General features: G+C 44.1%; 1 protein-coding gene across 3 annotated transcripts in view; it reads right to left on the bottom strand.

The window, feature by feature from the left end:
- The window catches only part of TBL1XR1 (TBL1X/Y related 1), a 96,934-nt gene that overhangs the window by 16,385 nt on the left and 53,266 nt on the right, over nucleotides 1–27,283 (bottom strand). For all 3 annotated transcript variants that reach the window (XM_066601365.1, XM_066601358.1, XM_066601374.1), the window contains exons 2-5: nucleotides 17,246–17,306; nucleotides 9,121–9,226; nucleotides 7,219–7,364; nucleotides 4,501–4,738 (exon numbers count right to left, since the gene is read on the bottom strand). In XM_066601365.1, the coding sequence (XP_066457462.1) occupies nucleotides 4,501–4,738; nucleotides 7,219–7,364; nucleotides 9,121–9,178 (442 nt within the window). In that variant the 5' untranslated portion in view covers nucleotides 9,179–9,226; nucleotides 17,246–17,306. The remainder of the gene's footprint in view (nucleotides 1–4,500; nucleotides 4,739–7,218; nucleotides 7,365–9,120; nucleotides 9,227–17,245; nucleotides 17,307–27,283) is intronic.

A 27,283-nucleotide genomic window follows, 5' to 3' on the forward strand; every position in this document is an offset into this window, starting at 1 on the left:
ATTTAGAAACCATCAGACGGCATATGTGTGGAGGTAGTCTCCCATACAAGCACTACTTCTAGGGGAGACTATCCCTCTACACCTACAGTTCATCTGTCACGCACACGGGCCCTTCAGAGGTTTTTAAAAAGTTCTCAATGAATTTAAAAAAAGAAAAACTTGTGCCTAGAATGATAAAACACAACAAACCCAGTGCTGATCTCTGACTGCACCGACCTCTAGGGAAAGGGGTTCCCTTGGCAGGCTAGTTCCCTATAGAGACTCAAGAAGATTCTCCACCAGGTAATGTCAAAGCATTATGGACCTTGCATGTTAAAGTGCAGGCTGTCAGCGGATGCCAAGAGTGCTAGCCACAAGCTCAGGACAATTGTTTGAATCAATAAGGGGGGCAAATCATTAACCCTTTCCCTTCACAGGACGTAAGGGTCATAGCAGTGGGGTACTTCCCGCAACTGCACGCACCCTTACATCATGTGGGTTGAGCGAGATCATAAGAGATCTCTCGTTATCGGCAGCGGGATCTGTCTGTCGCTGATATAAGGCCTCCCGCTGCAACAGCAAGTATGCATCAGAGATGAGACCCCCGCTGTTAACCCCTTCCCTGCTACGATCTACGTAGATCGCGGCATGGGAAGGGTTCACAGAGGAGTGTGCTCCCTCTGTAACGTCATCTCGCGATATAATCGCAGAGAAACAGGCTGGTTGCCATGGTAACAGCACGCCGCCTACAGGCGTCCTGTATTACCACTGCCTAAGATTGCTGTAATAAGCGATAGGGCATTGCAGGAGAGAAGTCCTGCAATGCCTTATCATAGCGATCATCGCTGCTACAGTGTAAGTCTCCCAGGGGGACACAAATTGTGTAAAAAAAAAAAATGTAACCCCCCCACACCCACCCTTTGTCCATTTTCTCACATTAGGATTTGAAAAACTAAAAAATCCCACATATTTGGTATCGTCGTCTCCGTAACGACACATACAATAAGTTGAATATGCTTTTTATCCTGTACGGCAAAGTGTTAATACGCTAAAAAACTGAGGCAAAATGCTAATTTTTAGCGTTTCTGCCTCCCAAAAAAACGCAATAAAAGTGATCAAAAAAGCCGTAATGTACCCCAAACGGTACCAATAAAAACTACAGCTTGTCTTGCAAAAAAACAAGCCCTCACAAAGCTCCATCCATGGAAAAATAAAAAAGCTATGGGAGTTTGAATGCAGCGATTTAGAAGAAAAAAATCCAAATAAGGTTTTTTATTGCAGAAAAGTGGGGAAAAAACCCCCAAAAAACTGAATTTTGTTATCGTATCGACCCGCGGGGGGAATTGTCATTTATGCTGCACGATTAATGCTGTAAAAAAAAAAAATTATGGGTTTTCTCTCATTAAAGAGAAGAAAAAAAAAAAGTTTTACAATAGTCCATGTACCCAAAAATGGCACTGATAAAAACTACAGTTCGCCACGCAAAAAACAAGCCCTTATATGGCCATGTCGACAGAAAAATAAAAAAAAGATTTATGGCTTTTGAAAAATGGTGATTGAAATCTGCCAAAAAGCGTTGCATCCTTAAGCTCAAAATAGGCCATGTCCTTAAGGGGTTAAAGCGTTAATATCCGTTCCCTGTTGAATACATAGCCCTTTATAGGAGAACGCGATCAAGTATTGGGACACTCTGTCATAGAAATAACCATAAACCATCACCGTGTATTGGGACACACGTCACTGCACCGTAGATGGGATACAGAGTCCTGAATGGCAGCTTCCTCTCCTGCACACAACACCTTCATGTCATGGCTGGGCGTTCCAATACTTCAAAATCGGAAACTACAAAGTAAACTTAATGGAGCAATAAACTGTCTATTCATGAGAGAGGTGACGGCTAATGTCTGCAATCCAGCAGCCGCATGTGGAAGGAATCAGCAAGTAGAGGCGCCTCTGTCTGCCATCTGCACCAACCCTACTGACCTGTAACCTGGTCCCCTCTGCTCTACTTTGGGAGTTCACAGACAACTTGTAACAGTCTATAATCTAGAAGGCGGTCATAGGTAACCATAAAGCTCCGGGGTCAGGAACACTATCTTTTATCCTTAGTGAGAGCACATGAAAGGTTGAGTGAGGAGTCTCAAAAAGCCATTCATGCTCCTCTGGGTAATATGCAAATAAAACAACCAACATGTTCTTAGTAAAGTATACAACAGGGATGTCTGTATGTTGCCCAAAATACACCATAATAGTATCTGATCCTTCTACAAAATCCCCACCTAAAAAGCCAAAAGAGTGGTACAACAAGTGCTCTTTTATTTGCAAGCCCTGTCATATGCCCATGCCAAGATTAAGTCCACATGTAGGAGGTTTCTAAAGCCAGTAATCAGCATAATCGAGAGCTCTTTTCACAGTGGTAGAAGCTACCACGTAGAGCCAAGTAGAGCGCTCTGCCATCTCCAGCAGAGAGGAGTGCCCCGGTCACACGCATGCTCAACTGTACCTCAAGTCATATGGGGGTATACCCGTTCCCAGTGATCAGATACTTAGCACCTATCCCGTTACAAAATTGGCACAACACCTTTAACTACTTTTTGTATGATATAACCACTTTATGAACCAAAAAGTGCAAATTTGCAAAAAAGTTTTTTTTTCTTTATTTTATAAAATAAAATCTACCACTAAAGGTAACTTTAGACAGAACAAGTAGTGGCCAAATAAATTGCTCGAAAGACTGAATTCAAACAATAGTTCAGTGTAAACATGGCCACCATCAGGGTGAGGAGCGATAAGTCGCTAGAAACTTCCTTTCAGCTTACTAAAGAAAAAAAAAAAAAAGTCGCTGGTTGATCAAAAGTAGTCTGGTGGAAAGTCTTATTTAAACGACTTGTGAATGAATTTGCATGGAAATCCCCTCTATGAACGATATCTTAGTGAAAACCAACGAATGATCATCGCTCTGTTTGAACTCTTCGGCTTTTCTAAGTGACTAACTCAAGGATAATTGCTTCGTCTACAGGTGCCCAAGGATACATTCACACATGGCGGAAAATGGTGCAGATTGTCCACAGCTGAAAATCCACAGTAAAATAATGGCAGGATCACTTAGATTGGTCTCCCAAGACCGGATTTCCATTGTGAAATCAGCAGCCAGCGGGCGCACGGATGATCCGCAGCAAAAGGCATGCATTACAAGGTATGGACTTACACTTTTGCCTTCACACTTGCAGACATGAATTCTGATTTCCGTGAGTGGAGGAAAAAGGAAAATCGCTGCATGCTCGATTTTGCTGTGGACTCCATCCGGGCGACCTCCACTGACGTCAATTGAGGCCGTCCGACCCGTAGCCTGTCCACAATATACATTGTGACCAGGCCGTGGGTACCTACGGCGACCAGGCCGTGGGTACCCATGGCATCGCCTAGTGATGACAGGGGGAATACAAGTATTTAAAAGCAAAAATCTCTACAGCGTATGACCGGAGATCGTAGGTCACCCGCAGTGAAGAAATTACATGTATACAGGGGTCGCCGGCCACGGTCAGAGACTGATTCTGTTGCGGGCTCCCGTATGTTGAATCTAACTCGTCCGTGCGAGATCGGCCATTGCCATAGTTTGGGGATCTGAAATGTTACTTTATGTACGTTTTTTTTTATGCTTTCCTTCTGCGTCCACAAGGCCAAATTGGCCGTCATCTTAAATCACAGGTTCCAGGAAGCCATGAGCAAACCTGTTTTAAAAGATCATATAAATGTACTGTAAAGTTTTACAGTCCTACATAACAGCCGCTGCCCAGTGATACATAGGTTACTGAAAAGTTTTGGTTGGCACAGGTCTGTAAATATTTTGCTCAAAAACCACACTGAACTAATTAACATGTTCTTGTCACCACAACGCCGTGCAGAAAGGTTTCATATAGTAGTTAACGAGGTTGTCTGGGATCAAAACCAAATTTTTGCAAAGAGCAGGAAAGTTGCTGAAACCGAAAACAAAAACCCTACACTCACCTGTTCAGTGTCTCCACGCTGCCTGCCAGCCTTGGTTGACTTGTCCTGCAGTGATTCAATGCCTCACATGCAGGTGAGTGCTGCAACCAGTCATTAGCCTCAGCGGTCTAGTACTGTATATGCAAAAGCATCACCACTGCGGAGACCAATGTTCGGATACAACAGGCACTTGCATGTACGGCACGCCGTCGCTGCAGGAAAGTACAGCGGGACACACAGACACCACTGACGCAGCGATGGTGGATTGAACAAGTTTCTTAATTTTACTAAAAATTTATTTAGCTCTTGAACAACCCCGATTTCTGCATTTCTCCCTAAAATACAGCGTAACCTACTGCCCTTCAATTCTGTGCCATTTTTCCTGTTACTGACTTAAATGGAGAGAAAACTTATCATAGGACAGCCACCGCTAACCGTGTTTGTGCCTTGTAAGACAAAGCGCGTAATCACGACATGGTGCATATATCCTGTACAGAGCATCAGGTTGAGGTGACGTTTTCTGAATACACCTACTTGCCAGTGCATGTCCTCCATTCTCCTCGCCATTTGCTGCATTTTCACCATTCTTGGTAGACGGCTGTTGGTTGTTTGCCGTCGCGGCGGCTGCAGCTGCGGCAGCGGCGGCGGCTGCCGCCTGTTGTTGTGCAAGTTTGTCTCTGTATGCTTGCTGCCTCGTTTGTACAACATCAGGCATGACTGCATCAATCAGGGAAAGAGATTCAATTGGCCTCCCGTCAAAGAGTGTGCCATCCTTCAGGAGAAAGAAAAAAGTTATTGTCAAAACTGCTAATAGACCAATTCTTCAATTCATGCAAAGAACAATATAGATATTGTACATAGAGTGCGTTTCCTAAAGTGCTACTGCTAATAAATGGAGATGAGCGAGTATACTCGCTAAAGGCAATTGCTCGAGCGAGCATTGCCTTTAGCGAGTACCTGCCCGCTCGAGACCGAAGGTGCGGCTGCCGGCGCGGGGGAGCAGTGAGTAGCGGCTGTCAGCAGGAGGGAGCGGGGGGAGAGAGAGATCTCCCCTCCGTTCCGCCCCGCTCTCCCCCGCAGCTCCCTGCCCGCCACCGGCAGCCGAACCTGCAGTCTCGAGCGGGCAGGTACTCGCTAAAGGCAATGCTCGCTCGAGCAATTGCCTTTAGCGAGTATACTTGCTCATCTCTACTAATAAACTAAGACATTGAGATATAAAAAAAAATTAGAGCAGAAGTATGGAAAAGTTTTAGTTAGATCATTCTGAGGCTGATCCGCACGGACACTGCACATTGCATGTCTTATTCTAATCTGCAAAGGAAAAAAAAAAGCAAGAATGGAACATGCAGCAACTTCTCACACAGACCATGAGTCTGTATGAGAAAGGAAAAAAAACTTAAGAAAAAAAAGCCCACTAGTAAAGCGTAATAGGCTGTAATAGGGCTGTGTGCTCTCCAACAAATACAGGGACAGCATACGCCCTGAAATTATGGCCGCCTGAATAAGTCCTTAGTCTTTTGGCCAAAATTCTGTGCCAGCTTCCAATAATAAGTCCTAAAGCAAAAACTTTTATAAATCAGCCCTCCATTTACCAACTTTTCATCCATGTACCCTAAGTATCCGATCAGAATGAGCCAGGAAATCCTATTTCCATACAATTCCCTGAATCAGAGGTAAGGCCCTTTTACACGGGACGAGTGTCTGATGGAAATGATGCCCCCGACACTTGTCCCCGTGTATAATTGCTCCCGTGCTGTTACACAGGAGTATCGCTGGTTCGCTGATAGCGAGGCAAGCAGGGAGGCAGGACGGCTGCAGGAGATTTCTCTCCTTGCTCTCCCCCACCCCTCTCAGTTTATTGTAAGCAGTGGACGTTCAGCACTGAACGGCTGCTGTTTACACTGAATGATGGTCGTTCGGGATTTTGAGCTGCTTAAAACGGAACGACTGGAGGATTCTCATCCAGTTTCTTCATGCTTTTACATGGGACGACTAGCGTTCAAAACCATGCGGAAGCCTAAACAACTGGAAATATAAAATCGACCTGTGTAAAAGGGCCTTTACCAGAAGGAGATCACTGACCTCTAGGTCACCCGATTGCCGAAGACATAGATAGCCTGCCACTTACATATTGGCCTAAGTTACATACTTCTAGGCTACATCTTGCATTGTGAGGAGAATTGCTTATTTAAAACACAGAGCGTAACATTGGAAGCCAAAAAGGTCAATCCCTTCCTGCTGTGCGCTGTACATTTACTGCGTGGACAGACAGACCTTAAAGCGAAAAATCGCATAAATGCATGGGGCTGGGATGGCACGGGTACAGGAGCATGTAACATACAAACAACGATACAAGAGTATCACAAGCAGCACACCATACTCCCAAAGATGGGTAGGAACCGGTTATATGATGCACCAGCCACCTTGGTTTGGGCCAGGTCCCAAAATGTAGCAAACGGTAAAAATGTGGCAGCATCCAAAGGTGCATAGATATTTCAAACTCAGATGTCACATTTACAGGCTTCCCCCAGCCAATTTACGGGATGTCACAGGCGCTGCAGCCAATAATGGAGCTCAGAACTCGACTGCTAAGCTGTTATTGGCTGTGCTGCTTGTGACGCCCCGTAAAACAAATGGGGCTGCAGCCTGTACACAAATAGCGGGAGCAGGACCAACGGCGTCAGCGTGGGACACAGCAGGAGCGGGGACAGGCAAGCACAAGCATTATGTTAGGGGGAGCTGGATATCATGTAAATTATACATCTTGGAAACCCCCTTTAAATAGAAGCCCATCAGCCTGTCTTTGATTTGTGCTGCTTTAAGAGGATATGATGGCGGGTAAAATCGTGCAGGACTCCTAGGAGAGACTGAGAGTCCTGATTTCTCCACCCACATACAATGTGGCAGTTTTTCCTGCATCAGTCTACACATGTGGGTAGGAAAGCAGCCCTCACTATCTCTTAGTTCAGGATTTACCCTCCCATTTACTCCTCTGCTGCTTGAGCATCCTATAAACCTACATATAGCACAACGCTCAGCTTCTCCCGCCATCACACTCTGCTCTCAGACACGGCAGCATAAAACACCTGACGGGTTCACTTTAAGGGCCGTTTCCTTAAGGGGTTAAAGGCCTTGTATATCTTTATAACCAATTGTTTCAACTACAGTCTGTATGTGTCAAGATACTGGATACAGAAAGGACATGAAACAAGCAAGTGATATCCCATTCATACAAGACAGAAAACATCTTACCTCATTGATGCTAACTTCGGCTTCTACATACTGCAGTCCTTTCTGAATAATGGAGATTAAAGCAGCAGGTGGCACAAGGGCACCATTGATATTGGATTGGCTGATATGGCTTTCTATACCAAATGTAAAAGCTGAATGGGAAAACCCTAGAAGAATGAATAAATAATTTATGTATAAAAAAAACACAACATAGACCAGAATCCTCCCTTGGCTTCTGGTACAGCTTTTTTTTCCCCCAACAACCGCTGGTATTGAAAAGAGAAAAAAAAAAAAATATTCCCAAATATATCTGTCCTTGGATTAATACAACTGCAGCTCCGTTCACACTACCGGTAGCATCAGGACATCTATTTCTACTAGAGCTGACAGGTCATTGGGAACCATTAGTATTCAGATCAGTGTGCTGTCAAACATACGGGACCCACAAGGGAGGCACCGGTGTGAACAGAGCCAACCACACTATTGTTTACATCCATTCTATTATGGTCAAAATCGGTTTCCCAGAAGAGAATAGTAATATAGTATCTGGACAATACCAGGTCAAAGAAGAGGTTAAAACCATTAAGGCCTCATGCACACGGATTTCTGCATCTTGCCGACAATCGCGGATGTGATCGTTTTTCTGCACAGATGCAGTGGATCGTCCGCGCGGAGGAAAAAAAAAAAATTTGCAAGCCCAAAGTGACCGTCTTCCCCCTCCTCCCTGCTTGGTCTTCAAGCAACCAGAAATATCTGCCTACAAATACGCAATGCCTCCACAATTGAATTGCAGATTCCAAAGATATCAATGAAGCCCATCCGAGGGGAATCCGCGGTAAAATGGTGCATGCAATTTTTTTTGCCACACGCATAACCCGCAAATCACATCCGCATGGAGCTGAGGAAGCCCTATGCTCTCCTATGGGCGACTAGTACAACGGATCTCCCGCACAGGTGCTGATCACAGATTCCGCAAATCAAATCCGCCCGTGTGCATGAGCCCTAAGGCAAGACACTGGGTTATTTTTCAAATCCTTATGTAACTAAAAGATAATGGTTTTACTCTCTTAATTAAATGGAGTTGTTGAAGTAATCCTAATTAAGCCTATGGGTCTTGATAACTGAAGTGCGAGAGCATAGAAAGTATATCCTTAGCAGGGAGAGGGCTGGAAAATGTGTGAAAAGGAGACCAAAGAGAGGCCTCTATCATAACAGTATGGTGCAGGGGTCTGGAGCTGAGCCTGCACCAATGTACAGCGGGTGCCAGCTGGGTTATACACGTGACATCTGGCTGACGGTTCAGGGATTCCAGCTGTTTAACCCCTTAGATGCTGCAGTCTTTAGTGACTTCAGACTCCAAGCAGTTAGACGGAGGTGCGCTCTTATCACCCCACTAGCCCAGCTACATAATCGAAGGCTCCGACGGCTTGCTAAGGCAGCCAGCGGTCAAACAGGTCTGCGCTGTATAGAAACCTCGTATTATACACACACATACATACAGTGATACCCACTTGAGAGGACAACCCAAAATTGTAAAAATAAGCGGTCTTCACAAAGAGGATGTCCTGCATGGAGCTAGAAATCTGTCCCAGAAAAAATGGTGGTTTCTTTTGGATAGCTTTCACTATAAGATAATTTAACATGCACACAAACAAACAAGTAGATACACATATATACACACACACAAAACAAAATTTCCCGTGATGTGGGAAAAAAATAAAAAAAATAAATAAAAAAAAAAAAAAAAAGACAAAAACTAGAATTGGCATCATTGCACCCATAGAAGTACACAGTGTTAGAATGTAACGTTACATATCCTGCATACCATAAGATAACAAAAGGCCAGAGCTGTTGTCTTTTGATCACTTCGCCAACTATATACTGTAGATTTGGAAATAACCGAACTAGTGAAGAATTACTCACCCGATTCTTGCAAGTATCTGTATACCAGGAAATTGACCTCATCACTGCTTATACTCATCTTTATGCCCACTTAAACCATGAGGTCACAGCAAACTGCAATGATTTCCTAAGAGGCAAAGAAGAGCAGAATGAGATTTTCAGTACAAGGTGCAAGCTCTATGTAATTAGCACATAACTTTCCATGACAGCGCAGAACAGAGGCACACGCTATAAAGAAATAAGGCTTCCTTTATACCTAGGTTACTGCATCTAAACAATATTTTTTCGAGACACACACTTTAAGAAAATTTGCATAGTTAAATCCAGCCCCATAATTATTTTCGTATTTACACTTCGTAAAAAAATACTGTTTTTTTTTCCGCTCTATAAGACGCTCCGGATGATAAGACACCCCCCACTTTAGAGGAGGAAAGTAGGGGGAAAATATTATGAACTCACTCAGGGACAGTGCGAGCGATCGTGCTGGGCGACGGAGCAGCAGAGCTCTGAAACAGCGGAGCTCTGTGTTACAGCGGTGCTTGTGTATGGCAGGAGGAAGGGAACAAGCCGATTGGTGGAGGTGGGGAGCAGCAGCAACAGCAGCAGTTCTGGCCGGAGCTCACCACCAATCAGTGGTATGTATGGGCAGCAGTGCAAAGAACTGCTCTCCTAACTGATCCTGAGTTGCTTCACCTGATTGTTCGCACAATCGTATGTTAAACTCGCGATCGCGCGAACAAAAAGGACACGTTCGCTCTGTAAAGTGCACTGACTTCTTTCCCCCACTTTGGGGAAGGAAAGTGTGTCCTATAGAGCAAAAACTATGGCATATTTCTATCCCCAGATATTGCAGGACTAGTGTTAGAACAGCTTCACCTGTTCCTAGTCAGCGTCCAGGTCAGTAATGGTTTTAAGGTGGTCGCACATGCTCAGTGTCGCTTCTCTCTGCTCCATAGGTATGTGGAGGGACCACTGGTGCGGTGGGCGGCTGCTTCTGAAGTTGCTGCATCTTCTCTGATATCCAAATAGATACCGAGTGGGTGATAAAAGAGCAAGACAGCGATACCGCAGAGAAGCAGGACTGAGTAGGCGTGTGGTACCACCTTGGAACAATTATGCCCCGTTTACATGGGACGACTGTTTAAACGAGAGCAGGAGAGAGAGAGACGTCACCGCTAATTGTCAGCGTTTGGTCAGAATTATTAGACAGGCAGATCATCGCTCACTTCTCACTTAGTACTTCACATTCTATGGGAGCGGGGAGTGTTTACACATAACGAGAAGTCAGCGAACCAGCGATAATTTTTATGCAGGCTGAGACTGAGTGACAAACAAAAAGTCAATGAATAGTGCGCAGGGGCTGGCATTTAGCCTTAGGGATTAGCACACATTTTTGAACGACTCGTTTGACAATTATTACATGTAAACAGGCCATCACTTCGGTGGACACAGCAGGGGGCACCATTTTAACATTAGTCCTGGTATGCCTGGAGACAAACATTTTTTCAATAAGTGCAAATACAAAGAGATATATATAAATTACGGACTGCATTTAGTAACAAACAATATTTTTCTTGGGACATTAGAGGTGTATAGATCTCCATAGGGCCGTCTTCAGCTGAAAACAAGTAGTGGTACCCCTCTGATCAATACTATTGCCATGTCCGAACAGACTACTGCACAATGTCCAGTGTAAAAGAAACCTTATTAGAGAGACAACACAGCCATGAAGAACTGATAGGTGATCCTTCTCATGGACTATAACTATAGACAGACGCTATAAAGCAGGAGCCTTCACAACATTGTCACATTTCCGTAGCCTGCCGGTTTGCCAAATTTCTTGGCAATAGAATATCTATGGAACGGACCAACAGACAGCCTAGGAGTTTGCTCTCTCTCAAGGCTCAGATACAGCAAATGTAGCCTAATATGCTGCATGATACCATAAGGAACCTGTATGCCTCCATGCCCTCCCATACTACATCTTACATCCATGCTAGTGGCGGTACAACAGGGTACCAGCGCCTCCATACCTGCCCATATCACATCTTGTATCCAAGCTAGAGGCGATACAACAGGGTACTAGAGCCTCCATGCCCGCCCGTATCACATCTTACGTCCAAGCTAGAGGTGGTACAACAGGGTAGTAGAGCCTCCATGCCCACCCACATCACATCTTGTATCCAAGCTAGGGGCAGTACAACAGGGTACTAGAGCCTCCATGCCCACCTGTATCACATCTTACATCCAAGCTAGGGGCAGTACAACAGGGTACTAGAGCCTCCATGCCCACCTGTATCACATCTTACATCCAAGCTAGAGGCAGTACAACAGGGTACTAGAGCTTCCCCTCAGGTGTTCAGTTTTCCACAGAAAATTATCTTTAGGCTCTGATATTGTAATATAAATCATATCACTATTACAAATCATATAGAAAGATTCATTTGACTCCAAAAATTTCTAGTTGCTTGATTTTTTTTCTGCAATGAGTGTATATCTGTTCTAAGGCCTAGTGCCCACGGCCGTGACTGGCTTCGCAAGCGGAATTTCGCAGCGGTGTCCATCACGACGGCGCCGCCCCCCCCCCCCCCCCCCCCCCGAGACCCTATACGTACCTCTGTATCCGCTGCCCGACGCCCCGCATGCCGTGTCGGCAGCGTCAGATGACGCGGGCGTCGTTGGGCAGGAAAGTGTTTTCACGCTATCTTCCGCTGTTGTGACGGACGGCTTCCATTGACTGCAGTGGAAGCCGTCTGCGCATATGCCTGCGGCAAATAGAACATGCCGCGGGTGATTACGGGTTTTTTCACGGGGCGGAATTTCACGGTGGAATTCCGTACCATGAGCATTGCGCTATTAGGTTCAATAGAACCTAATAGCTGCGGGAAATCCGCCCGTGGGAATTAGGCCTAACTGTTGGTGCAACGTGCAGCTGGGATGTATACACAAGTCATCTACTTCAGTGGCAAACAACAAATTTCAATCGCTCAGGATTTGTTGAAGACAATTGTACACTATCAATTTCAGTAACAAGACCTAATATAAAGTCCCATTTACACGCAAAGACAATCGTTCAATCATTTGAATGATTGACAGTTTTAGCGATCATTTTGCATAAAGTGTTAACGGACACTAATGTCTATTAACACTGTCAGCTTAATTTGCGCGTAAAAGGGCCTCCTGGAACTGTTTGTGGAGCACAGCATGTGGTCTGGGCTCTGCAAACAGCTCCATTGTTCTTGCACAGGCGGTCCGCAGAAAACAATGCAATCTCTGACTCCCGTGCAAAACAGCGTCCCTGTTATCTCTCTCTGGCTGAATGATTTTAGGCCCACCTGAAAATCGGTCAGCTGAAGAGTGAACAATGGCAGCACTTACACGCAGCGATTATCGCTCATATGCAATTGTTTGAACAAATTGTGAGCGATATAACAGTTGCGTGTAAATGGGCCTTTAGAAGAAACAGAATTATCCCCCACCCCTCCTCTCCCGATTAGGACAAGCTCTGTTCATTCAACTAGAAAGGGACATTACAGTTGTGAACATGGCTCATCCAGCACTTTGGCTGCGGGGGTAGCTACATCTAAAAAGGTTGTAGCTTCAGTACGATCGTGGCTAGAGCTGCTAAGCGTGTTGGTTTTAAAACAAGACCAGAATCACAGTTGTAATCTAGACAGAGTTAGAGCAGGTTGAAAAGGGAGCTTCATATACTTGCAGCTCTCACTTGATCCTGTGCGCAGAGAGACAAGGAGAGGCACACATCCTGCTCCTACTGAGGCTCATTCCCACGGGCATATATGCCCCAAGTATTGTACCCATATTTTTCATGCGCATAATAAGTGTTGCTAAAATCCCATTGATTTCTACTGAGCCACCCACGCCTGCATTTTTTTTTGATGCGGGAATATCCTATTTTAGTGTGTTTTATGCAGGTAATAAGCGCAAATATAGGCAAATGGGGATTCAACCTAAATAGCAAATTCATGTTATCACCCCCTCACCCCTTATCAGAGAGCATAATTGATCTTTGATTGGGGAATGTCTTCCAGGAAAGGAGTGAGAAGAGGAGCACATTCTCATCTAATCACCCCTATGACTGCAGCATAATGCTTACCAAGGCAACAAAGTGCTTTCACTAGGAAAAACAATTTCCCTCTTATACAATGCTTTAAATACTGAGAAAAGAAAAATCCATATTATAAATTACTTTATCTTGTGCAGTAAACACTATAAAAATAGCTGTTTTCTATTCACCTTACTTCCCCCAAAACAAAACAATACAAATGAAAACTCCAAGTTGTCCTGCAAAAAATAATCTCTCCTATAGCTCAGCTGCATGTCTCCCCATAGGGAAACTTGGGTGTCCGCTAATGAAATAGAAAAAAAACAAAAAAAACTAAGCATGTTCCATTTCAGTGCTGATCCCCACATGGACGGCTTCTATTGAAGTCAATGGAAGCCGTCCAATCTGCGGGCCAAACACAAATGAGTTGCAGACGGGCCGCGGATTCCGCAAGAGTTTAAAAAGAAAAAAAAGTCCTCGGCCACGGGCAGGGTCGGATTCCACTGCAGCTTTTCCATTCCACCCAAAAAGTAAAATTTAAAAAATAAATAGTTATACGCAAGTTATAAAAATTTTATGTTACGCAAAACTGGCACTATGAAAAAAACAACTACACTGAAGCAGAAAAAAAAAAGTTATTCTTGTAACACAAAAGTGGAAAGTATATACGGGTCCTTAACTCCACAACGGGAAAGTTACTGTCCTGCCTAGGGGGCACTTAAGTTTAGGTTCTGTTATGTCCTGTGGATGGCTGTGAATCGGTCCCTGATATTAGCCCCTTGCATACCGCAGTCTCTGTGATGGCAAAGCACTCTGCGATCTAATGGCAGAGGGCCGATGGCTTGCCGTGTCTGGGCCAGCCATTGTCTGCGATCGCTATCGTGACCGATAATGCATTACGATACAGAAGTACTGCAATGCATCAGCATAGCTTTAACAGTCCAAGTCCCCTACAGAAACAGAAATTTAATAAGAAAAAAAAATTTTTTAAGGTATCATATCCGTAACGATGTGCACAAAAAAGCCGTACGTACCCCTAGCCGTATGTAAAGTTACTAATAACTACAGCTTGTCGCGCAAAAAACCAAGCCCCCACAGAGCTCCATCCATGCTATAATAAAAAAAATTGGAGGACTTTATAATTTATTTTTTTACACAGTTCCATTTAATTTTTAAAAGAGGGTTTTTTTTATTGTGCAAAAAAATAAATATTTTGTTATCGTAATTGTACAAGCAAGCAGAAAAAAACCCATCATGTCATTTATGCTGCATGATTAATCACTTAACGACCGCTGATATGCCTTTTGACAGGCGTTCTCCCTCCATACATCACGGCTGCCAACTGTTTCTTACAGCCAACACTGACAGCAAAGAGCTCCAATAAGCCGTGCGGCTCATCTGAATCGTTAACCCTTTAAATGCCGCTGTCAGTTCTGACAGCGGCATTTAAAATCCCCCCCCCCCCCCCCCAATGTTTGAAGGTCCCATATGGCACCCCGTGAGGAGTTCACAGGTAGCTGTGCGGTTGTCATGGCAGCCACGGGCCTTCTGAAAGCCTATGGGGTGGCTTGATAGACTGCCTGCTTGATCAAAGCATCTTGTAATGCTATGGCATTACATCATACTGCAGAAATGATCAAAGCATCACTTGTTGTGGTCCCCTCTGGGTACTAGAAAAAAAAAAAAAAAAGGAAAAATAAGATCAATAAAGTTTTACAAGTTATTTAAAAAACAAGTTATAAAAAGGAAAAAGAAAAATGAACAGCAGAAATGCGCTTTTTTGGTCACCCTGTCTTTAAAAAAAGAATGCAATAAAAAGTGATCAAAAAGTCGTATGTATTCCAAAACTGTACCAACACAAACTACAGAACCCCCCCACAAAAAAATGAGCCCTCGCACAACTATGTCGACGGAAAAATAAAATAGTTATTGCGCGCTGAAAATGGCGGCAGAAAATATTTTTAAAAAAATTAAATAGCTTTGGAAAAAAATACAAGCAGCACAGAAAAAAAAAAAAACAAAACACTATGTATGGTATCGTAATCTTATTTACCCATAGAATAAAGCTATGCAATTTTCGTTGTATTTTGTGCGCCGTAGAAACGAGATGCAACAAAAAATTTTTTTTTCTCCACTTAATTTTTTTTTACGTTTCAGTACATTATATGGTACATTAAATAGTACCATTGAAAAATACAACTCGTCCCGCAAAGAACAAGCCCCCATACTGCAACGTCGATGGATAAATTAAGTTTATGATTCTTTAAAGTGGGGAAGGAAAACAAAAAGGGAAAAAAAAAAGCTTGTCACCAAGGGGTTAAAGCTGTGGGGAGAAAAATGGCAAAACTCTCCTTGCCTTCCTAAAAAAATAAATGAATAATGAAACTTTTGCAATACATTTTATGTACAAAAAAAAAAAAAAAAAAAGGAGGTACTGATAAAAATAGTTTGCCACGGAAAAAAACTGCCCTCATACGGTCCCGGTTGATGGGAAAATAAAGTTATGGCTTTTGAAAACTAGATATATAAATCCCCAAAACTCGTTGCGTTCTTATGTCCAAAATAAGCCATGTTCTTAAGGGATTAAATGGTCACTAAATTTTCAAACAACTTGTGCCAATGTGATAACTAAAAAGAGTGCACAGAGCTTTATTTACCCCAAAATGAGCTTTTTGTGCTGGAAAATCCCTCTAAAGTGCTGACTAGTGGAGGTTTTCCTTCCTTCTAGTTTGCTGGCCACTGCCTGTTGTCAAGTGATGCCAGTCTCTAGAGACATGTGAAGGCTAAAAACCTAGTATCTAGGCGCTGCTCTCCAGTGAATGTCACAAAACAGTAGGACAAATCAAACTCTTTATTAAAGATCCAGCAGATCCGTGTTTCAGGCTAAGCCCCTTTACCAGTCAAGCTGGGTAGAACATCACTCCTGCGGATGAGGGGTATGGACACCATTCAGACGGCCGGGTTGGGTCCAGCTGCAAGAATTCCCGCAGCGGGATGCGAGCCGTGCCCCTGCAGTGACCCCCGCGGTTAACCTCCTCCACTCTGCTATTTTCCGTCTGCCGCCCAGCCGGGCCATGCGCAGGACAGAGCCGGAGCGTCAGCGGTGATGCTTCTGTGCGGTCCTCTGCGAGGACATGCCGCAATTGGTTTACATGGTCAAATCACGGCTGTCTGCATAGGATTGCATTATGTAATACAATCCTATGGCATTGTGCATGGGCGGAAATACTGCGGGAAATCCCACTGCAGAGTTTCCGCTCATGTGCATTTACCCCAACGGTCAAGCTCCAGTCCAAAAGGTATCCCCTGAGGTGTATGCAAACCTGCGAAATGCAGCTACCACTTGATAATTAAAACCAATCAACATTGTTGCATAAAGTGGCAGTGCAGCCCTACCCTTATTTTACTGGTCACAACAGCAGTTTGTGCCCCATGGCTGCTGTTGTCCTATTATACCTGTAAACAGAAGGTTACAACACATTCACAGTTAATGCTGAGGCTATACAGAACTGTCCATAGTCATGCCGCGAGCCAACCCTCAAAAAATACATTCTCAGCCCACCGCCGTGTCGTGCGCCCACTTGGATTATTGCACGATGGCACATCTACAAACCTCTGGCATCTCGACTTAGCAAAGCAAAATCCTCCCCTTAATGGGGCAGTATGGGCAAAATATAAAAACATTTAAAGAGAAAAAGTAAAAATCACAGTGTAAATACCACAACTTGACAGTGTAAGCCAACTGTCAGAAATGTAAAAAAAAAAAACAACTGCAAATGTTGTAAAACTACTAAAGAAGCACTACTCACCTGATCTTTCCTCTAGTGATCTAGCACAGTAGCTACCATGTAACCGCAGAAGCCACTCAGTGGCCACAGCAGTCACGTCATACCCCTGGCATCATGGCTCCCATCATCTGAACAGAGCCCAGGAGGACTGCAGGAGCTTCAGCACTGGTTCGCCGGGGGAAATGACAGGCGAGTAGTGCTTCTTTTATCGCGTTAGAACATTTCTGGCAGTTTTTTAAAAATTTCCAACTGCTGGACAGCCCCTCTAACTGTGACCAAAAATCCATCAACTCACCAGAGAAAACAGATTATTTCCCAATCGTTGGTAAAGGCTCGAGAAAAGAGAATGGAGCAACCTGGAAAACAAGAAAGGGTTGATGTATTAGTAAGCCAGCAGATAGAAAGCAGATTTTGCAATATAAGGTGTAACTTTAAAAGTAGCCAAAGTTTCTGTACGAGTAACTGCTGTAGCCACTGGTGTGATCCGGCTGTCCAAGTATCCTTAGCAGCAAGATTTTAATACTATGTTGCAGACATCTTAATAGGGAACACCATGCTGTAATTTATGACTAGCCTAGGCTTCCAAAGATGTCACTGTTTGCAGATGCAGCACAACCTAGAAAATCAATCATCATAACAGTGCACAATATGCAAATTATTCAACGGCAACGCCCAAATGACTCCTACCAGGAAAGGTCAGGCACTCCAGTCCTTAACCCCTTAATGACATGGCCTATTTTGGGCTTAAAAACAACGATTTTTGGCGGCTTTTAATCTCCATTTTTCAAAAGCCATATCTTTCATTTTTCCGCCGACGCGGCCATTTTTTGCGTAGCCAACTGTAGCTTATCGGTGCCATTTTTGGGTACATAGGCTATATTGTAAAACTTGTATCATTTTTTTTTATGATCGCAGGGAGAGAAAACGAATCAATTCTGCCATAGTTTTTTTTTTCTTAAAGCGTTAATTATGCAGCATAAATGACAATACATTTTTTCTGCGGGCCGGTATGATTACAAGGATACCAAATTATTATTTTTTTTTAGCCTTTTCCACTTTTCCGTAATAAAAATTTTTTTTAATTTTTTGTTTCCTAAATCGCTGCATTTAAAGTCCTATAACTTTTTTATTTTTCCATGGACAGAGCTCTATAAGGGCCTATTTTTTGCGTTTTTAGCATTTTTTTTTAATGCTTTTTGCCATGAGGGATAAAAAGCATGCTCAACTTATTGTACGTGTCGTTACAGACATGACAATACCAAATATGTAGTTTTTTTTTTATGCTAATATGAGAAAATGCTCTCTTTTTTTTACATTTTTATTACCTTTTTTTCTTTACACCATTTGTGTCCCTGTGGAAGACTTGCATCATACCACTGATGATCGCTATGATAAGGCATTGCAGGACTTCTCTCCTGCAATGCCTTATCGCTTATTACAGCGATCAAAGGCAATGGTAATACAGGAAACCAGTAGTTGGCGTCCTGTTACCAATGCAACCTGCCGGGCTCTCTGCGATTATATCGCGAGAGCCCGATATCATCACAAAGGGAGTGCACTCCCTCTGTGAACCCTTCCCATACCGCTTTCTACATAGATCGCGGCAGTGAAGGGGTTAACAGCAGGGGGCACATACCCGATGCACCGCCGCTGCTGCAGCAGGAGGCCGGCTATCACTGACAGCCGGCTCCCACTGTGGGATAGCGCACGATCTCCTATGATATTTTCAAATGCGCACGTGGGGCAGCCATATTTAGGCCGGTCTCACACGGGTGGATTTGAACTGCAGAATCCGCAGCAAATGGCATGCATTGAAGGTATGTAAAAAGAACAAAAAATAAATAAAAATAACACAGCATGCTCTATTTTGTTATGGAGGCGGTCCGACCTACAGCCTATCGGCAATTAACGTTGTGCGATGGGCTGCAGGACCTGCATTATTGCCTAGTGATGGCGTGGGAAAAACAAAACAAAAATAATTTATATATATTTATATATGAAATCTGTACTGCACATGACTAACAGCGAGCATCTGCAATTCAGAAAGAGAAGATACTTGTGGTCAGCGTCCGGTGTCCCAGCCAGATTCCGCATGCTTGATGCGTCTCGTTGGTGTGAGCCCAGCCTTAATGAGTGGGCTACTACCTAATACAGGTGATATTTAGCCAGAGCGACCACTAAATGCATCCAGTTTAGATGGAACGAAAATAGATCAAATGACTAAGCGACCAGTTACATCTGCTCTGTTATCTGCTGGACACCCTTGTCAATCAACTGCCATAAAGAAAAAACGGTCTTGCCTACAGCAACCAATCACTGCACGGCTTTCATTCTGAAGAGCAGATGAAATGTACGCTGCTCTGTGATTCGTCGCCATCAGCAAGACAGTTTTCTTTATGGCAGCCAACATCCTTCCACCTGCCCCGGCTTGTTCACATTATCGTTACTGATTTGCATGCCTTTTTGGAGTAGAGAAATGGCCATAAAACTGAATTAAACATCTGTCTTTTCCCGCATTGATTTCAAGGAGTTTTCAAAATAAAACCGGAAGCATCTCAAAACAAATGGCACAAATCCTGCACTATATGTAATGTTTTGAAAACGGAAATGAAACAGAATCACTTGGAGAAATTTGTTTTTTGAAAACCTATTGAAATCAAAATCATTAAAAAAAAATTTTTTTATAATTCGGTTTGATTTCTGTTTCTCTGCTCCAAAAACAGAACAGAGCAACAGAAATCAATAACTGTAGTGTAAGCCAGCCCTAGCTGCAGGACAGTTGTCAGAATGCTGGTCATGTGACCTGGAGGCCAGAAGAATAGCGCGGAGTACACAGCGAGCAGGGGATGAGCTGTATGCATCACAGCAGACGTCAATGATATTGTCATGGATTTCCCCAAAATTATATTTAATAAAAAAAAAATAAAAAAAAATCAATCATTTCTCATGACTGTGTTTTAGCCAAACACTACAATGATGGGATTTCTGGTAGACTCAGGCCCAATTTGAAGTATGTGGGAGCAGCTTAAATTGATTTTATCTCCAGAGAGTTGTCTGGCACCAGCTTATCACTCTTGGCGCCACAGAAGTACCGCTACAGCGCTATCTGTATCCGTCTGCCGCACTTCAGGATGGCCTCATCATTCATGCACGGTAAACGGCCGGGTTAAATCGATCAGGTTAAAATTTGCACCAAATCACGTGGATTTCGCTGTAAATTGCGATTTTGCGCGATCGCGATTTTAACATTACAAGTCCCATAGACCCCTGCAGAAAAAAAAACGCTGCGAATTTCGCAGTGAAAAAAAAAACTGTAGTGGGTAGGCACCCCAAGTATGGATTTGCTGACAGCAATATAGTCTTTCAGATTTTATTATGCATTTTGCCTTCTCCTTTAAAATCAATGAGGAAAATGCACACCAGCAATGGACATGCTGCATAATTAAAAATCCACAGTGCAGGTGAAAATCCACTAAATTACTGTAACATGTGGGTGCGCTTTGTTAAAGGGCCACTCCAGCTAAAACACATTTTTCCATGCCTGCCCCCCCTCACCTGACTGCCTGTCACACTCCAGACCCCTTATCAAGCACCATCTTTGGTGCTGAGATTTTATTTTTTACTTTCAGTTCCACATCTACCCCATGATGCACCAACGAAGCATTAGTTAATGGCCCTTTTACACAGGCCGACAGTCTAAGCGACTGCGCACGGTGCGGACGTCCCCGCTAGGGTCGTCTACGATAAAAAAAATCACTATTCGTTCGCAGTTGGTTAACGTTTACACTGAACGATCAACGCTCAAATTCATTCTTTAGAATTTTGAGCGCTAATTGCGTGTAAATGGGCCATAAGGATATACCATTTTTGCCTGTGGGGAGCACGGGACAGTTTAATCCTCATTACCGCTTATATTCCCATAAATAAGTTACAACATATAAGTATACAGTTAGGCGGGAGAGCTGTGAACTCCTCTATTATAACTGTGTGACAGGAGCTGTGCGATCATCATCTGTAACTGACAAGAGTGTCTGTGTCCCCCTGTAGGCAGTTTATGTGGTAGGATTCATGCAATACCATTATACAAACTGAGAATCTGACTAATTTCAGCCATTATAACCCCAAGTAGACGTGAGGTGGTCAAAATTTAGATCACATGAAGGGGGGGGGGGGGGGGCAGGAGTTTCAGACCAAAAGCAAATCACTAACCAAGGTACCAGTAGTCCACTTATATATACTGGGGGATAGCTAGATCATCAATGAATAAATAAAGAAAAAGTGTTGCGCATTAATCTCACCACTTTGCCACTACAGACATTCCCAGCCCAAATCTATGGTCCTGCACCCCATGTGAACAGACCCCAGGCATCAGAGGAGAGCAAGGAAGGCTTTCAGACACTGTATACTGAAATGTAACTCTTGGTGCCTTAAACATGATCAATTTTTGTCTGCCTGGATTTAAATAATGTGCTTGATGTGGATGGAAATAGAGAAGGTATCCAAAGGTCATCGCCAAGTACGGAAGCAGTTGCCATGGCAACAATACAAGCCTCCAGTTATGCATTCAGTTCCCCTACTACTCCAGATGAGATTATACAGCAAGTCCCTCTACAAGCTGGCGGAGCGCCGGTCAGTAAGGAGCACGCCGCACTCACAAGGAGGGACATGTCACTAAACACAATCATTCATAAGTCCATAGCATAAGAAGTGGGCGCTAGGCTAAGGCCGGCTGCACACCACCGCTCAGATTCCACATACGGGAGCCTGCAGCGGAATCCGACCCTGTGCCTCGCCGCCATCCGCACGCACCTGACATTCTTTTTTCTGCGCTGCGAGCCGTCAGGCACGCGCAGTACTTTTTTTTTTTTAAATCCCTGCTTTTCCCATGCCGTCGCTAGGTGATGACATGGGTACCTGCGACCTTTCCACAATGTCACGCGGAAGGGCCACGGGTCAGACTGCTTCCATTGACTTCAATGGCAGCCGTCTGTGCGAATCCCCACCGAAATGGAGCATGATGAGATTTTCCTCCGCAGGCGGAAAACCACAATTGATTTCCGCTTCTGTGCAGGGGGGAGGGAAAAAAAACAAACACGCTTTTCCAAAGCATGCTATGGGCGGGGTATTTGCTGCAGATTCCACAATGCAAATCTGCCCGTGTGCAGGTGGCCTAATGCATCTGGAAAGATGGCAAGAAAAAGATGGCTTTGGGTGAAGAAGCTGAAGACCCCCACAGACCTGCAGAAAAGACACCAGCTTAGGCCGCTGTCACAGAGGAGTTAGCAAAACGCCAGGGTCGAAAACGCCCCGTTTTACCGTGATTTTAAGTGGCGCTTTAGAATGGATTGTACAGCGTTGTTTTAAACACACCCATCATGGTAATGAGTGATGTGGTGCATCAGAAAGGGCTTAAATGCACCAAAATAGAGCAGACAGCGCTCAAAAACGCTGCATTAGAAATGTTGCCTGTGAAGTCCCATTGAAATCAATGGAGGTGTTGTACAGCGTTTAGCCTGGAGTGTCAAACACCGTGCTGAATGCTGTAGACAGCAGGGAGTGCGAGAGCAGCCTTACTGGTGGCGGCATTTAAGAGGGGGCGATGGTTCTCCTTAAATGGCTTGTACCAGGTTTATGTACATGAAGCCTAATCCGTACATACATGAAAAGTATCACAGTAATACATTTATGAAAACAGTCTAGAAAAAGACAAACAGTCTGTTGCCCATAGCAACCAATCACAGGCCAGCTTTCGTTTTACCACAGCAGTTTAACCGCTCGACGCTTTTTGGCGTACATGTATGCCCTCCCGTGTCGGTTGGTATGGAGCGGGATCAGTAGCCAACCGCACTTCATCCAGGGCGGACGTTTGCCGTTTCTCACAGCCGACACCTGCTGGCATCAGCCGCAATCAGCACTCACACTGTTAACCTTTAAAATGCCGCTGTGAGTTCTGATAGCAGTATTTAAATGTCTCGATTGAGGTTTGAGAGTCCTGAACGGGCCCCACCATGATGATTACAAGGTGTCGTTCGGTTGCCATGGCAGTCGGGGGTCTTTCCAAGGCCTGCCATGAATGAGTGCCTGCTAAGCTGTGCCTGTGACATGCCTTGACACGGACTGTCAAAATGCTGTATACTATGGTATTATACTGTATGAGCAATCAAGTCAGCTACAGGGACTAAAAAACAAAAAAACTAAAGTGAATAAAAAGGTTTTATTAGAAATTATTAGCACAAATGAAAGTTAGCAAAAATTAAGACAAAAAAAAATCCCATATTTATAAGAAAAAAATAAGATTACAAAAATAAACGCATATTGAGTTTTGTGGCATTCGTAGAAGTCCCATCAAAGTAACACATTATTATCATCACCTGGTGAACTTCTTAGCAAAAAAAAAAAGTAATACATGATGCCAGAATTGCACCTTTTGGGTCAAAAAAGATTTAAATAAAAGCAATTAAAAAGTCAACAGTACCAACAGAAATCATAGGGATTGTCTTTTGTGGGGTGACCTATCGATAGAAAAAGTTATGGTGGTCAGAAGATGGCAAATGAAAAAAAGAAAAAAATGTTATATAATTTCTTTTTTCTAAAAGTAAAGAGATGGATGGATAGAGAATACACGAACACGCACTTCAGCAAAAAAACACCACCGGTAAATAAATTTGGCATCATATTGACGATGTCATTTTTGCCGCAGTGTGTACACCATAAAAAAAAAAGTAAATAAATACACCCGCAAAAAATTGAGAAATTGCATGTTTTTTTCCCCTTTAATTGTGGAAATTGCTTGTTGCTGTGAACACAAGCGGTGAAAGATTGATTAGCAATAAATCACTGATCTGATCTTTCATGCAGACCTAAAAATCATAGTTTGTCTGTTACGGCATCGTTCTGTGTAAAAAGGTTGCCGTTAATCTCTGAACAGCCCATTTACTGTGAATAGATCAAAATAAAAACTTGCCAGAACTGCAGATTTTATTTAACATGCCTCTACTGCACGGTGAATGCGGTCTGATTATGGACGCGGCCATACCAGATGGGATTGGTTTATGTCAAACACCTCCCATCACTTCAGTAAAGTAGCGATTCCCCAGCACGGCTTTCAGCAGCGGCAGCGGATTGCCAAGGGTTTCCAATGGGAGACCTCACATCGCACTTGCGTACCGTGCAATGTATTTTCCTGTCCCATTGAAAACAATGGGCGATGTGTTCCGAGGAACGTGAAAAGGTAACACATGACCCAATTTTTTCCTGCACTGCGGTGCGGGGAAAAATAAAGAAAATAGCTCAAATATATGACCCCGTTCAAAAGAATGAGGCTCATATTTGTGCGTCTCGCAATGCACAAATCTCGTGAGGTTTTCTTGGCCGTGTGAAACTGGTCCAAGAAGAAAGCCTGGCAACTTGCTTTAAGGGATTGTCTTTTCAGAATGTGGCCCCTGGGGCGGTCAGCTGATTGTGGGTCCTGCTCCCGACACCCATTGCAAACTGTTGCCTTTAGTGTGGAAAGCCATAGCCAGCCAGACTTTTCCCCTGCGGCAGCGGCTGACTGAGGAATCTATTACATGGCAGCCGTTCAGATAGACAAGACTCTGAAAGCTTTGAGTCCTGAGGGGAGTCCTGTCATAATAAGGTATACGGACCGGGGCGGTCTCATTCATGGTTGCAGCTTCAGAAAGTTGTTTCTACAGCAAGTTACGAATACATAGTTACCAACAGGCACACAAACGGCACTGAGGCTTCCTGCACGCGGGCAAGCGCAATACAGTGCCGTCAAACCCAGCCAATATCGCCATTTCTAGTGTGCTTTTTTTTTTAATATGATGGGGGGGGGGGGGGGTTGTGATTTTTTTTTGTCAAAAAGCCAAAAGATGGGACATGCTGCGATTTTTAAAATAAGCAGTCTTTGAAAAAATACTTCAAAAATGCAGCAGAAACATACGTTAAATTATGCACAAAAAAAAAAAAAAAAAAACAACCGCGCCAGGCTGCCTAATTGATGCCATTGTTTTTTCCACATTCTTCTGGCAACATACATAAGAAACAGTAAATATACACTTGGCATCCGTTTTCACAGCAATTCTCCCCCCCCCCCCCCCCCTCCTATTCCCGCAAGAAAATAGGACACATGCGGGGATTTATTTTTTTTAAATGTTCAGACATGCATAGAAACCGAAAAGACGCCCGTCTGAGTACAGCAATTTAATTAAACGGACCCTTGTTTAGTCAGTAATGTGAATGGACCAGAATAGGACATGTTGCATGTTTCCCCGCAGAAGGATCATCGGTCCATGTGAAGACTCGCACATATGAATAGCCCGATAGGCTATAATGTGTCCGTGTGCTATACTGATGACACAATGATGGGAAGCATGCCCCAAATATGCACAAGCCAGGAACAGGCCTGACACTGACAAGTGGGGCCCCAATCTCCCATTACAAGCCCTTCACCGTGGGTTACTGGTGACAGCCTAGAGAAGAGAACTCCACTAATCAAATACGGAGGAAACCATATCTAACCCCCTAGGGCTGCATGCACACAGGTGGGGCTGATTCCACGGCGTAACCCAGCCCTAGCAGCAGTGGTGTCCACGCATACCTGGTGTCTTTTCACTTCATCTGTACTGCGTATGGTGCAAATGGCGAGCCGTCAGACATGCGCAGTACAGTTTGTTTTGTTATTTTAAACCCCCTGCTTTTCCCATGCCATCGCCTAGTGATGTTGCAAAATCCGCGACCTTCCCGTGATGTCAATAGCGGAAGGACCACGGATCAGATGGCTTCTATTGACTTCAATGGAAGCAGTCGGTGTGGAATCCGCGCAAAAAAACAGAGCATGCTGCAAGGCTTCTTTCTCGAGCAGAAAACTGCAATTTCCACTCATGTGCAGGAAAAAAAGTGTATTTCCATTGCATGCTATGGGCGGTATTTGCTGTGGAATCCGGGGGGCGGACAACCGCTCCAGATTTCGCCATGCAAATCTGCCCGTGTGCATGAGGCCTTAGTGGCAAGCCCATTTGTCTTCAGAGCCAAAATGATTTTTATTGTCGCATTGCAAGAGCCATAACTCGTTGACACAGCTTTTTTTGGGGACAAGGTGTAATTTTTAAATGACCCCCCTCTCTGGTAGTGGTCTGACCCCTGGGGCCCCAACAGATCCCAAGAACAGAGGTCTAGTTGGTCCCCAAGTGACTAGAGTGGCAGCACAGAGCTCAAGCACTTCTGCTATCTCTGGCGCTGTCACTGAAGTATGTGGCGGGGCAGTGTGCCTGCGCAATCACTGCTCCATTCACTCGGGGACCAACCGGGCATCTCTCTGAATTGGTGGGGGTCCCAACTGTCAGACCACCAATCACAAAGTTATCCCTCATCCCATTGATGGCGGATAACTTTAGAGCTTGGCACAACCCCTTTAATATGAGAATCATCAAAAGTGTATTTTAAAGGCCAGGCCTATACTCAGATTATTTTGTAACATTACTGGGGGGGGGGGGGGGGGGGGGGGCTTTGTTTGTCGTGCATGCCATTTTAATCTTACAATGTACACTATTGGCAAAATAGAAAAAAAAAAAAAAAATTATATTTATATATATATATATAAGCAGCCTTTGTGTTGACCGCTAGAGCAGTGTAATATATATATATATATATATATATATATATATATATATATATATATATATATATATATATATATATATATATATATATATATATATATATATATAACTGCTCTAGCGGTCAACACAAAGGCTGGGTTCTCACAGGGCGGATTCCCGTTGGAAATCCTGCGATTTGGCCGCAGCGGAAAACCGCAAGATTTCCGCGGGGAGAACTGCTGCTTCAAAACCCGCGGCGGTTTTGAAGCAGCCCAGCTGCTCGCTCTTCCGCTGCGCCCGGCGCTCCCATAGAGAAGAGCGCGGCCGCAGCAAAAAAAGATTAAAAAATGGACATGCTGCGGTCGGCAAATCCGCGCCGCAGCGGCGGCTTCTGCCTGCTTAGCCGTAGCGGATTTGCCGTCCCGTGTGGACGAGATTTCTGAGACATCTCGTCCACATGGCTGGCTAATCCCGGGATTAGCAGCCGCATGCGGATTTGCCACGGCGAAATTCCGAACGGAATTTCCGTGGCAAATCCACCCTGTGTGAACCCAGCCAAAGGGATAAAATCCCAGACTGGCAGGGGCTGACTGAACTGTTTACAACAGTTATCTTCTATCTAATCTCATTTTAATAGTAGGTGGAGAACTGGAAAGACAGAACTACAGCTGTATTTTGTGGTAGGCCTAGCCAGTGGCGATGACACATGGGAGAGAGTACAGAGTCAGCAC

Source organism: Eleutherodactylus coqui, chromosome 1, assembly GCF_035609145.1.
Source record: "Eleutherodactylus coqui strain aEleCoq1 chromosome 1, aEleCoq1.hap1, whole genome shotgun sequence".
Classification (NCBI taxonomy): Eukaryota; Metazoa; Chordata; class Amphibia; order Anura; family Eleutherodactylidae; genus Eleutherodactylus; species Eleutherodactylus coqui.